Source organism: Protopterus annectens, chromosome 1.part0 (assembly GCF_019279795.1).
Source record: "Protopterus annectens isolate FY-2018-M chromosome 1.part0, PAN1.0, whole genome shotgun sequence".
NCBI classification, from domain to species: Eukaryota; Metazoa; Chordata; order Ceratodontiformes; family Protopteridae; genus Protopterus; species Protopterus annectens.
In genome coordinates this window covers 593808177-593821087 of record NC_056725.1, presented here as the reverse complement: position 1 = coordinate 593821087, position 12911 = coordinate 593808177, and the positions used below count along the sequence as shown (strand labels likewise).

At 40.8% G+C, this 12911-nt stretch overlaps 1 protein-coding gene across 1 annotated transcript in view; it reads left to right on the top strand.

Moving 5' to 3' along the window:
* RAB3GAP2 (RAB3 GTPase activating non-catalytic protein subunit 2) overlaps positions 1-12911 on the top strand; it is a 2949955-nt gene that overhangs the window by 805748 nt on the left and 2131296 nt on the right. The window contains exon 6 of the mRNA XM_044061656.1: positions 8039-8114. Coding sequence (XP_043917591.1) covers positions 8039-8114 — 76 coding nt within the window. The remainder of the gene's footprint in view (positions 1-8038; positions 8115-12911) is intronic.

Below are 12911 nucleotides of genomic sequence, written 5' to 3'. Positions count from 1 at the left end.
GCTCCGAACCGAAAACACCGCATTAGCGATACCTCCGATACCGGAGACCACACCAACGCCAGTTATTGATTTTCCTCCGGATACTGAAACCGAGGAAATGCCCGAGACCATTGCTGTGGATAAGGTCACTCCTGCACATGGAGCTGCTAGGCCTCCCATGTCCATGTCTATCAAGGCCTACACACGTGCTAAGGCAGCCAGCAAGACCAAGCACCTTACTGCTAAAGCCTTACCTCAGCCTACTCCTGAAACACAAATCATGACTATGGCCGCAGACTTAATTTCCATGATCAGAGGTTCCCAGGCCCATCCTGAGAGAGGATCCCAGCCTCCTCCTGATAAGAGGCCCAGGGTTGATCCCTCTGACCCTCTCCCTTCAGATGAAGATTCTGAGGACTCTGTTCACTCCGATAGCCAGGAAGAGCCCTTCCAGACCTATGAGGACTCAGATGCAGAGGACTCCATCCCCTCGGCCTCCCCTCCTGAGGATATTTCTTTTGGGGAAGTTCTCCATTCCATGAGGGAACATTTTAAGTGGCAAGGCTAGGAATATTCTGATTCCAGAAAGCGCCTTCGAACCTTCCTTAAAAAGCCCCAACACAGGCCCTTAGCTATACCTCCTGTGCTTGATGTTTTGGATGATCTATACTCTGACTCCAGTGTTACCCCTGATACTCTTCCTCCTGCCAAGCCTGACAGATACTATAGGGTCCCAGAAACACATTCTCATTTCTTTAGGGCCCATGCTGTTGATTTAGAAACAATTTCACAGGGACCGAAAGGGGTTTCAGCTACCACCTCCAGAAATCCTTTGCCTTCAACAGGGAAGCTAGGTCATTAGAGAGATGGGGGAAGAAGGTTTACACCTCCACTACTTTATCTGTGAGAGCTCTCAATTGTCTCTTTCATATGTTTCAATATCAGGATTACCTGTTAGATGATTTACAGAAAACATTGGCCTCTCCTGAACCTTTAGATAGGAAGTCTTTGCAGGAAGCTGTACATAATTCTCAGCAAGTTAGCAATCACTTTCTTCAGTGTGGATATGATGCATTGGAAGCTTCATGTAGGGCAGCTATGACAGGGTCGGTCATTCGTAGACATGCATGGGTTAAAAGAACAACCTCTACCAGATCATGTTAAGGCAAAACTTCTTGATGCACCCTTGGAAAAGAACAAACTTTTTGGTGCTAATGCTAAAGATGTGTTAAAGTCCATTGAGGAAAAAGCCAAGTCAGTTCAGACAGTCAAAGATTTCCTCCAGGTTCAGCCACCCAGATTCAGCAGGAATTGGCCTTCTAAAAACTGGTCCTTTCCTAATCCTGAAAGATTTCAAAGGGGCAAAAACAGGTGTGGCCGAGGAAGAGGACAATACAGAGGTTCCTACAGGGGACGACAATGGCAACCAGCAAACCAAAGAAGTGACACAGGGGTTTCTCCTGCCCCACAGGGACAATCTCATTGACTTTCCTCTACTTCCGCTGACCAAGGAACAAACAGAAGCTCCTTTGGGCAGAAAAGTATCTCTGTTTTCAGACAATTGGCACAGATTGACAAAGGACAAATGGATTTTGGACATTATAGACCAAGGTTACAGGTTCCACTTTCATACCTTGCCAAGAAAACAAGGCATGCCAAACCTACCACAAAACCAGAGGGCAGAGGGCTATCAAGCAAATTTCTCTGCTTGTTCATATCAAAGCAATAGAAAAAGTTCCACAACAAGAACAAGGCCAGGGGTTTTATTCAAGACTGTTCCTTGTTCCAAGAAAAGAAACTCAATGGAGACCAATACTGGATTTGTCCACATTAAACACTTTTCTAATAGTACCAAAGTTCAAAATGCTGACTCTACAGCAACTCCTTCCCATGCTGGGCAAGGGGTCTTGGCTGATTACTCTGGACCTCAAGGAGGCATACCTGCATTTCCCTATCAGACACAGGTGCAGAAGATACCTCAGATTTCTTGCAGGGCCAGAGCATTATAAATTCTCAGCATTGCCATTTGGCTTATCTACTGCGCCCAGAGTATTCACGAAATGCCTGGCTTCAGTAATTGCTCATTGCAGGCTCCAGGGGATCCAAATTTACCCGTACCTGGACGACTGCCTCATACAAGCGGACGACAAACTGATTTTGACAAAAAACTTGAATTATGTCATACAATTGCTACAGGCTCTGGGATACACAGTCAACTTCCAAAAGTCAAGACTTCAGCCATCCCAGCAAATAACCTTCTTAGGAGCCAAACTAGACACAGCCTCTCAAATGGCTTACCTGACAGAAGACAAGCAAAAGAAGTTAACTCATTATTTCAAAGGTTTGGCAAAGCTCACCCAGATGACTGCAAGGAGATTCCTACAGGCCCTGGGTTACATGGCATCCTGCATTCTACTGGTTCCATTAGCAAGACTACACATGAGAAAGCTTCAATGGTACCTAAAAAGCTTATGGTCTCAACACAGCAACAACCATACCGCTCATTCCATGCCTACAAAAGGAATTTCTATGGTGGGCCTCGGTAGGCCAGGCAAACACAGGTATGTCGTTCAAAATCCTCAGATAACACAGACCATGACCACAGACGCCTCAGACCTAGGATGGGGGGCGCACATGGAGGGCAGATGTATTCAAGGACAATGGTCTCCAAAGGAAACACATCTGCATATCAACCAAAAAGAAATGCTGGCAGTAATGCATGCCATCGAGGCCTTTCGACAACAACTTCAGCAAGGCCACCTGCTAATATGGACAGACAACACCACTGTGATGTGGTACATAAACAAGCAGGGGGGCACCCATTCTTACCCCCTTTGCAGACTGACAATGAATCTTTGGGAGAAATCACTGAGCCTAAACATACAGTTGCAATCCCAGTTTGTTCCAGGCAAAGACAATGTGCTGGCGGACAGCCTAAGCAGGAATTTCCTAGACCCCCACGAGTGGAGGTTACATCCAGAAATCTTCATACGACTCACCTTGACATGGGGCAGGCCAGAAGTATACCTATTTGCCTCCCACCTCAATCATCATCTACAAAAGTTCTGTTCAAGGACATATCATCCACAAGCATGGAAAATAGATGCTTTCTCATTCAACTGGAACTTCCTAAAAATCTATGCATTCCCACCTCTGCCACTGATGACCACAGTATTACTAAAGATCAAAGCAGAGAAGCCCAAGGGGATCCTAATAGCTCCAGACTGGCCAAGACAACACTGGTACCCACTACTACGGAGCATATGTCACAACAAAAAGTGGGCCCTTCCCCAATGGCCCCAACTTTTGACTCAACACAACTTCAAGACAGTACATCCCAACATTCAGACGCTGCAGCTAACAGCTTGGGAGATCCCATGAATAACCTCAATCTATCTTTCTCCAAGGAAGTTCAGCGGATACTAACAGAAGCCCGAAGACCATCCACCAGAAAGGTTTACTCAGCAAAATGGAAGAGATTCAGCATTTGGAATACCAGCAAGGGTCATGATGCATCATTATTGAACATCCCACTCATTCTGGAATATTTGGCAGATATGCTACAGAATGGACTCTCATATTCTTCCATAAAAATACATGCTTCAGCTATTTCAGCTAGATACAACACTGATCCACCTGTGTTTTCACATCCTTTGTTAAGGCAATTCCTTAGGGGAATTTTACAATGCCTAGTTCATCAGCCCTTCGAGCCAGAACCCACTTATGCCCTCAAGTTTTTAACTTGGAAGACCCTCTTCCTAGTAGCTGTCATGTCTGCTAGGAGGATTTCAGAGTTACAGGCTTTGTGTGTGAATCATCCATATATCATCTTCCATACTGAAAGAGTATCACTCAGAACTAGTCCCTCCTTCCTTCCAAAAGTTTTATCGGAGTCCAATATCGGCCAGACCATAGACTTACCAGGAAAAAAACAGCAGCAAACTGACTAATGCTCCACAAAAAGAATAAATCCACGAACTTGGAAGCAAGTAATGCAAACTTTTTATTCCATAAAGCGCTTTTCGTCCGGCTGGATCGCTAGACTTCTTCAGATGCAATTAAATATTCAAAACACAGTATATAACCTGAACATCATTCAGCTGATCTGCCCTACTGGTTAGAACAGCTGATCAACACCAACCAATGCATATACATAACTTCACAACCTAAACCAAAATGCCTTAAACACACATACCATGAATAATATCTACTTCTAGTTAATTAAAACCTTCTAACATATTTATTAATTTAAGTAATAATTTATATATCTATAAATATTCTAAAAACATTCTAAAAACTTATAAAATACTTAATATATTATACAAAAAGTTTAAAAGTCAGAAATCATACCTATAAATGAGTTTCTGACCTTAATTATGTACATACTCAAACATATAATTTAAACAAACTAAAACAGTTAAACTAATGATGCAAAATTCATACATCGCTCCTACTGGGACAACTCTACTTAGTAAAATAATATAATATAATATGCATAACATATAAAATTCATAAAATGTTTGCTATGTAAAATAATATACATTTTCTGCCCTAAAAGGTTTTTTAAAAAAATATTTTATAAATATATAGCTATAATTATCTTAAAAAACTTTTAAGTTTTAAAATACATTTGATAGAATACATCTCATTAAGACCTGGATAGAGACATGCAAACGTACGTAGTTGCCAAAACAATTCAATTTTTTCAAGTAACAATAGTACTGGGCCACCTCTAGCATCCGAGGTTACACATTCTATAGCTCTAAACATAAAACCATGGTTAGGAAAAGAGTGAGTGTGTCTAGTTAAGGCATTGTCTAATTTGTTATTTCTAATGCTTTACGAATGTTCATATATTCTGTCCCTCGACCTTCTATCAGTCTTTCCGATATAGAAGGCAGGGCAGCTGTAACACTTAGCAAGATAGACCACTCCTTTTGTATTAAAATCAAACCTCTGTTTAGTAGTATATCTAACCCCTCTGATAGAGAAGTTTCTCCCTACCTCTATGTATCTACAATATGGGCACATATGACATTTATACATGCCCCCATGTTTTGTACTAAAATTAATAGGTTTATGAATTTTTAATAGATTCTAGTTAGAACTACATGATTTTCCTAAGGTAGTCTTTAAGAAGGGTAGGAATTTGAAGAATCTATTAGAAATTCATAAACCTATTAATTTTAGTACAAAACATGGGGGCATGTATAAATTGTTATATGTGCTCATATTGTAGATATATAGAGATAGGGACAAACTTCTCTATCAGAGGGGTTAGATATACTACTAAACAGAGGTTTGATTTTAATACAAAAGGAGTGGTCTATCTTGCTAAGTGTTACAGCTGCCCTGCCTTCTATATCGGAAAGACTGATAGAAGGTCGAGGGACAGAATATATGAACATTCGTAAAGCATTAGAAATAACAAATTAGACCATGCCTTAGCTAGACACACTCACTCTTTTCCTAATCATGGTTTTATGTTTAGAGCTATAGAATGTGTAACCTCGGATGCTAGAGATGGCCCAGTACTATTGTTACTTGAAAAAATGGAATTGGTTTGGCAACTACGTACGTTTGCATGTTTCTATCCAGGTCTTAATGAGATGTATTCTATCAAATGTATTTTAAAACTTAAAAGTCTTTTAAGATAATTATAGCTATATATTTATAAAGTATTTTTTTAAAAACCTTTTCGGGCAGAAATGTATATTATTTTACATAGCAAACATTTTATGAATTTTATATGTTATACATATTATATTATTTTACTAAGTAGAGTTGTTCCAGTAGGAGCGATGTATGAATTTTGCATCATTAGTTTAACTGTTTCAGTTTGTTTAAATTATATGTTTTTTGAGTATGTACATAATTAAAGTCAGAAACTCGTTTATAGGTGTGGTTTCTGACTTTTATACTTTTCGTATAGTATATTAAGTATTTTATAAGTTTTTTAGAATGTTTTTAGAATATTTATAGATATATAAATTATGACTTAAATTAATAAATATGTTAGGTTTTAATTAACTTAACTAGAAGTAGATATAAATCATGGTATGTCTGTTTAAGGCATTTTGGTTTAGGCTGTGAGGGTATGTATATGCATTGGTTGGTATTGATCAGCTGTTCTAACTAGTAGGGTGGATCAGCTGACTGATGTTCAGGTTATATACTGTGTTTTGAATATTTAATTGCATCTGAAGAAGTCTAGCTATCCAGCCAGACGAAAAGCGCTTTATGGAATAAAACGTTTGCATTACTTGCTTGCAAGTTCGTGGATTTATTCTTTTTGTGGAGCAGCAGACCATAGACTTGCCAGTCTTCTTTCCAAATTTTTCAAACAAAGGGAGAGTACTTCTTGCATATGTTGGACATCCACAGAAAACTAAATTTTTACTTGGACAGAACAAAATCCTCTAGAAAATCAGACCAACTACTTCTATCCTTTTCAGGTACCAGATTGGGCAAACTGGTATCAGAGTTCACCTTGTCAGAATGGTTAAAAGACTGCATTACCTTTATATACAACCAGAATAAACTCAAACTACCAGCAGAAGTTAGACCTCATTCTGCAAGATCTGTTTCCACTTCAGCGGTCTTCCATTCCAAAGCTTTTATGGAAGACATATGGGCAGCTGCAACTTGGGCTGCCCCACATACCTTTATCACTCATTGCAATCTAGACATGGTCTCCAGGGGAAGAGTATCCTTTGGCTTTATAGTGCTCAGAAATATTCTTCCTTAGGACCACCAAGGCTCTAAAGTAGTTGGAGACTCTGTCCCATCAGTCAAGAATGAATGAAGATTGACAACATCAGATAAAGAAGTTATGTTCTTACCATAACGTTCCATCTTTGTTGTCGATCTTTATTTATTCTTGACATCCTGCCCTCCTGCTCCCTCCTAGCAGACTCTTGGAGGTTCAGAACTAGTCCTTGAGTTTCATAGGGTTGTTCCTCAGTCAGGGCTTCCATATTTTCGTAACTGATAGGCAGACTCGATCTGAGGTAATGGGAAGAGAGGCAGTATGGGTAAAGCCTTAGCTCGGAAATTTTTGGCTGACACGAGCTTTGTATAATGGCCGAGTTGGTCCTAAGGGATCCAAACCGAACCCATCTGTCAAGAATGAATGAAAATCGACAACACAGATGGAATGTTATGGTAAGAACACAACTTCTTTTTTCTTGCAATCTATTTTTAAACTGTGTAACATCTTCGCACACCCAAAACACATGTCTTTATGTACCCACCTGTGGAACATACATCTCTGCTTTCTGGAGTATACAAAATCTGTGGAAACAGTTTCAAGCAAATATTCTGAATTTTCCAGACTTTTTAAACATGTTTCAAATACTTTACATTAGTCCAAGGTAATGAAAGTACAACTAGTTTCTCCTAATCCTATTTCATCTTTTCTGATGATCACATTTTTTACTAAACTGTCTTGTGTATCCTAACAGTTTTTTAACTGATTACTTCACACTTCTCCCTCTTAACAGAAACCAAATAATTCCTCCCAAACATCATCTTATATTGGGTTATGAATTTCTTTTATCTTCTTTTCTTTTTCTTCTAATCCACATCTTTGATTTTCCCCAGAAAATGAATTTCTCATGCCTCCCTAAGTTGTTCCCTGTACCTAATCTTGGTGTCCCCATTTAATCCATTTCTTTTTTATGTTATCTCTACTATTTAGTGTATTTTTGATAAAAAGAGTTCAGCAAAAAAACCATGGGCAGACATTTTGTGTCCTTCTTCAAGCTGACTGTTATTGGGTGCAACTCTTCTAAACCTAATATTTACATCAGGAGTCTTTTGCCCAGCTTTATATATATATGGGACCACAGATTATGTGGAAAAGTGTATATTTTGCAGAAGAAAGTACCACTTCCATTTTGTCACTATAAACCAGGCATAGTAATTTGGACTTTATCTTAGAAACTTGTAAAAGTGCTTAATTAACATTATTGCTTTAATTGTCTTGACTTTTATTAGTCCTTTGTGAACTTGTATTTATCTTTATAAATCCTAAAAATATATATTACTTTTTTTGCAGAAGTTCTACAGGTCGTCCTGACTGGACCTGCATTGTTGTAGGCTTTACATCTGGATATGTTCGATTTTATACAGAGGTGAGATTATCACAAACTTAAAACTGTCTTATTAATTAATACCATACTTCCATACTACCTACCTTTCACTTGATTAATGAAGCTTCAATTTAAGTGATATACATCTGTACATAGTCTGTTTTTTTTTTCCCTTTTATTCTGTTTTCTGTGCGCAACCTACCTAACTAGTTGTGTTATAATTGTCCACTTGGAAAAGCTTATTTTGCATTCTATACATAAAATAAAACTGAAATACATGGATGTATAATGAAATGAAGAGACTGATTACTTTACAGAAGCTGTTTCCTATAAGTAGGATGAAGTTTATTTCCTGTTAACATGGTATTGGAATCCTGATCGCAACAGTGATTCGTTTAAAGTATTGTGTAGCTAAATGGGCAGTGCTGACTTTAAATTTGAGGCATCTGTATGTTGCGTATTGAGGCACACCTTAAAAGCAAATATTGAGCCATGCCGTGGTAAAATTTTAACTTCTGTTTGCTGTACTGCTGTAACATTTCCACAATACAGCAAATAAATGAATAAAAAATAAGTAGACATAAATATTGCTTTGTTGATAACTTGAGGACCTGGTATTGGGAGATGTCCTTAGTGAGTGTACTCTTAGAATATTCCTTTCTACTGCCTTCATCTTCCATGCGGGTGTTTATGCCTTTAGCACAGACCATGAATACTGTACAGCAGACTAGGATGGCACCTTCTAACCTTGCAAGCCCTCCAGATCACCACTCACATTTTGGATAATGAGCTTTACTTTCATCACTTACAAGTTTTTGCAGTTGTTTCCTAGAAAATTCAAGCCATCAGATTTTGTATGGCTGCAGAATCATGAGACAAGACCACAGTAACGCTGTCTGGGGAGAAGAACGTTACTTAAAGCATTGCTGCTGGTGCCAGCATTTCAACCCAGCCATCCAAAGACACAAGAATGTCACATCTCATAAGATGACAGCACTTGAGAGTGCGCAAATCAGGGACCATCAGGAACATCCTTTATGCTGACTTAGAAAATTCAGGTCCGTCTTTGGGTGTGGCACCTCATTTAGATCCCTTGATCCTACATATTCTTTGGGCAGGAGCTTTGGATGTAAGTATCCTTTCTTGCTGCAGTCAGTTATGATTGTTAAGTCTGATTTCAGATAATTGTATGATCTAGATTTTAGTTTTTTCAACTGTCCGAGCACAGCTCTAGCATTCCTACCAATCGTGATCTTGTGGAGTGCTGGACTGTATCTCAGGATTGGCCGGGCATGCATCTTCTTAAATTAGTTGTTTATTCATCCTCGTTTTATTCTGTTTATTCATTTTCCTTTGAAGAACTCTTCTCTTTCAGTCCTGGTTTTTATGGTCAGCAGACCTGGCCATCCCTTACTCAAGCATGCTGATGTTCATTGTGCATACAGCTGCAGTAATCACATATGGGTTCTCTGCCATCAGGTGGTCCCTCAGTTGGCCGAATTCCAAAGTCTTGGTCCGGCGTCGGTTGTTGTCGCTTTCTTTCCTGACGTCAGTGCGACAGGGGTATATAAGACACAGCTGACGCCATATTCTTCAGTCTTTTTTGCCGCGCGGTGCCCGAAGCAGAAGCAGTTCGCAAGTGCCGGTCGGCCAGCTCCTGAATTTACGAAAAATTGGAAACCGAAGTCTCCTTTACAGCTAAGTACCCCGTTGGGGAAACTTTTCTTGCCTTAGACCGATGTCAGACAAAGTTAACAATTGTATTTCTTGTGGGAAGCAAATACCACACAAGGATTTCCATTCCCTCTGCATACCTTGTTTAGGCCCAGACCACGACGTCTCGGGCTGTCGCTTTTGTGCTTCTTTCAATAAACGCACTATTAAGCGTCGGGTGGAGTTCGCCCAACATTATTTTGGTAAAGCCTTTGATTATAAAATGTCGTCGGAGACTCCGACTACCGTTTTGTCCAAAAAACGCAAGGACAAGGACTGACACGCGAGGTCCGCAGTCTCCACCGACACCACGCCTAAACCGACTGCACGTGGTCCGGTTCTCAGCGAGACGCCTTTGCAGTCCCTGACTACCGACGACACTTCTTTGGCGGTGTCTTCTGTACCCGAGACCGCAGGGGCCTCGACCCTTACTCAGACTACAACCACTGAAGCCACTGTGAGTGTTGTCTCCTAATGTGGACAGGTCCACTTCCACCCAGGGTGTCTTTAGGCCCTCATCTTCCTTTTCCATTAAGGCCTTTACTAAGTCCAAATCAGCCATGCATCCCAAGAGGCCTGTTGCTCAGGGCCCATCCCCAGGCCCCATGCCTAAACAGCAGATGCTTAAAATGGCTGAGGATTTGATTACCCTTATCAGGGGTTCCCAGCCCCCTCCAGACAAGAGACCCAGAGTGGAGGAAGATTCTCCCTCTTCTGAACAGGGCTCCATTTTCTCAGAACATTCTGATGTAGAGGAGCACTCGTACTCCCCTTATGAAGATTCAGATGCAGAACAGTCCATCCCTTCTGTATCTCCCCCAGAGGATTTCTCTTTTGGGGAAACCTTGCACACCTTGACGGAGCACTTCCATTGGGAAGGCCAAGACTTTTCTGATTCCAAGAAAAGGCTTTGGGAATTTCTTTTGTTACCTCAACACAGACCTCTGGCTATACCTCCTGTCTTGGACATACTTGATGATGTTTACTCGGAGGCTTGTCTTAGTCCGGATTCCCTGCCTCCTGCTCCAGTCAAACCTGATAGGTACTACAGAGTTCCTAATTCTCACCAATTTCTTTTCAAAAGCCATAATGCTGACCCTGAAACCATTTCTCAAGGCCCCAAGGGAATGAAGGCCTCTACTGCCAAGAATCCACTACCTTCGAAGAGAATCTAGATCCTTAGAAAGGTGGGGGAAAAAAGTATACACCTCGGCCACCCTAGCCATGAGGGCCTTAAATTGTCAGTTCCATATGCTTAAATACCAGCAGTTTCTGTTATCACAATTAAGAAATAAAATGTCTCAACCTGAACAACCAGATTTGAAGGAATTGCAGGATATGATGCATAGTGCAGAACAAGTGGGTAAACACACCTTACAATGTGGCTATGATGCCTTAGAGGCCTCAAGTAGAGCTGTTGTTACAGGATCAGTCATTCGTAGACATGCTTGGCTTAGGGAACAAAGCTTGCCTGATCATGTTAAAGCTAAACTACTAGATGCTCCTTTACAAAAGGATGTACTATTTGGTACTAATGCTGAGGAGATACTACGTAAAATGGAAGAAAAAGCTAAATCTATGCAAACTGTCAAGGCTTTTCTACAGGTACAACCACCTCGTTTTAGCAGAAGTTGGCCTTCTAAAAACTGGTCCTTTCCAGCCACGGACAAGCCCCAAAGAGGTAGATACAGACGCACAAGGGGCAGAGGACAATCTCAAGGATCATATAGAGGCAGACAATGGCAAACTCCAGCACCAAGAGGTGGCGAGGACAGTGCACAACAATACAGAAAACAAACCCAATGACTTACTCCTTTTCATGCCAAGCAAGTCTCATCTGGCAGCTCCCTTGGGAGGAAAGCTGGCATTATTTCCAAGAAATTGGCATATTATCACAACAGACAAATGGATCCTGGACATTATAAACAGAGGCTACAGATTTCATTTTCACACTCTTCCAAAAATGAGAGGCATGCCAAACCTGCCACACAATCAAAGGGCAGAGGCACAAATACAAATTTCAAAACTCATGGACATGAAAGCTATTCAAGAGGTACCTACTCACGAACAAGGTCAAGGTTTTTATTCCAGACTATTCCTGGTACCAAGGAAAGGAACCGACTGGAGACCCATTTTGGACTTATCCATCCTAAATACATTTCTACTCGTACCAAAATTCAAGACGCTCACATTACAGCAGCTTCTTCCCATGCTAGGCAAGGGGTTTTGGCTGGTAACATTGGACCTCAAGGAGGCATACCTGCATGTCCCAATCAGACAAAGCTGCAGAAGATACCTCAGATTTCGTGCAGGTTCAATCCACTATCAATTCTCTGCATTGCCCTTTGGCTTATCTACTGCACCCAGAGTATTCACAAAATGCCTGGCATCAGTAATCGCCTACTGCAGACTTCAAGGGATACAAATTTACCCTTATTTGGACGACTGCCTGATCCAAGCGGACAGCAAGCACAAACTTATGGAACATCTGGCTTATGCAATACGGTTACTGAATTCTCTGGGATACACAATCAACAAAGAGAAATCCAGGCTAACACCATCTCAGAAAATAACTCTCCTGGGTGCCAACTTGGACACAAACACCCAGATGGCCTACCTTACGCCAGAAAAACAGGGGCAACTAACTCAGTACTTCAAAATACTAGCAAATTGTACCAGGCTTACTGCAAGGAAAATCCTGCAGGCTCTGGGCTTCATGGCATCTTGCATTCTTTTAATCCCATGTGCAAAGTTGCATATGAGAAAACTTCAATGGTACCTAAAAAACCTATGGTCTCAGCACAACCACAGTTTGGAAACAATAATACCAATAATTCCATGTTTGCAAAAGGAATTTCTATGGTGGGCCCAAGCATGTCAAACAAGCACAGGTCTCCCATTCTGCAAGCCTCAAGCAAATCAAGTAATCACAACAGACGCCTCAGATTACGCCTGGGGGGCGCACATGACAGACAGGTGCATTCAGGGCAAATGGTCCCAAAAGGAAAAGCACCTTCACATCAACCAAAAAGAAATGCTAGCAGTGATAAATGCAATTACAGCATTCAAGGACTTCCTGCATCCAGGACAATTATTAATAAGAACAGACAACACCACAGTAATGTG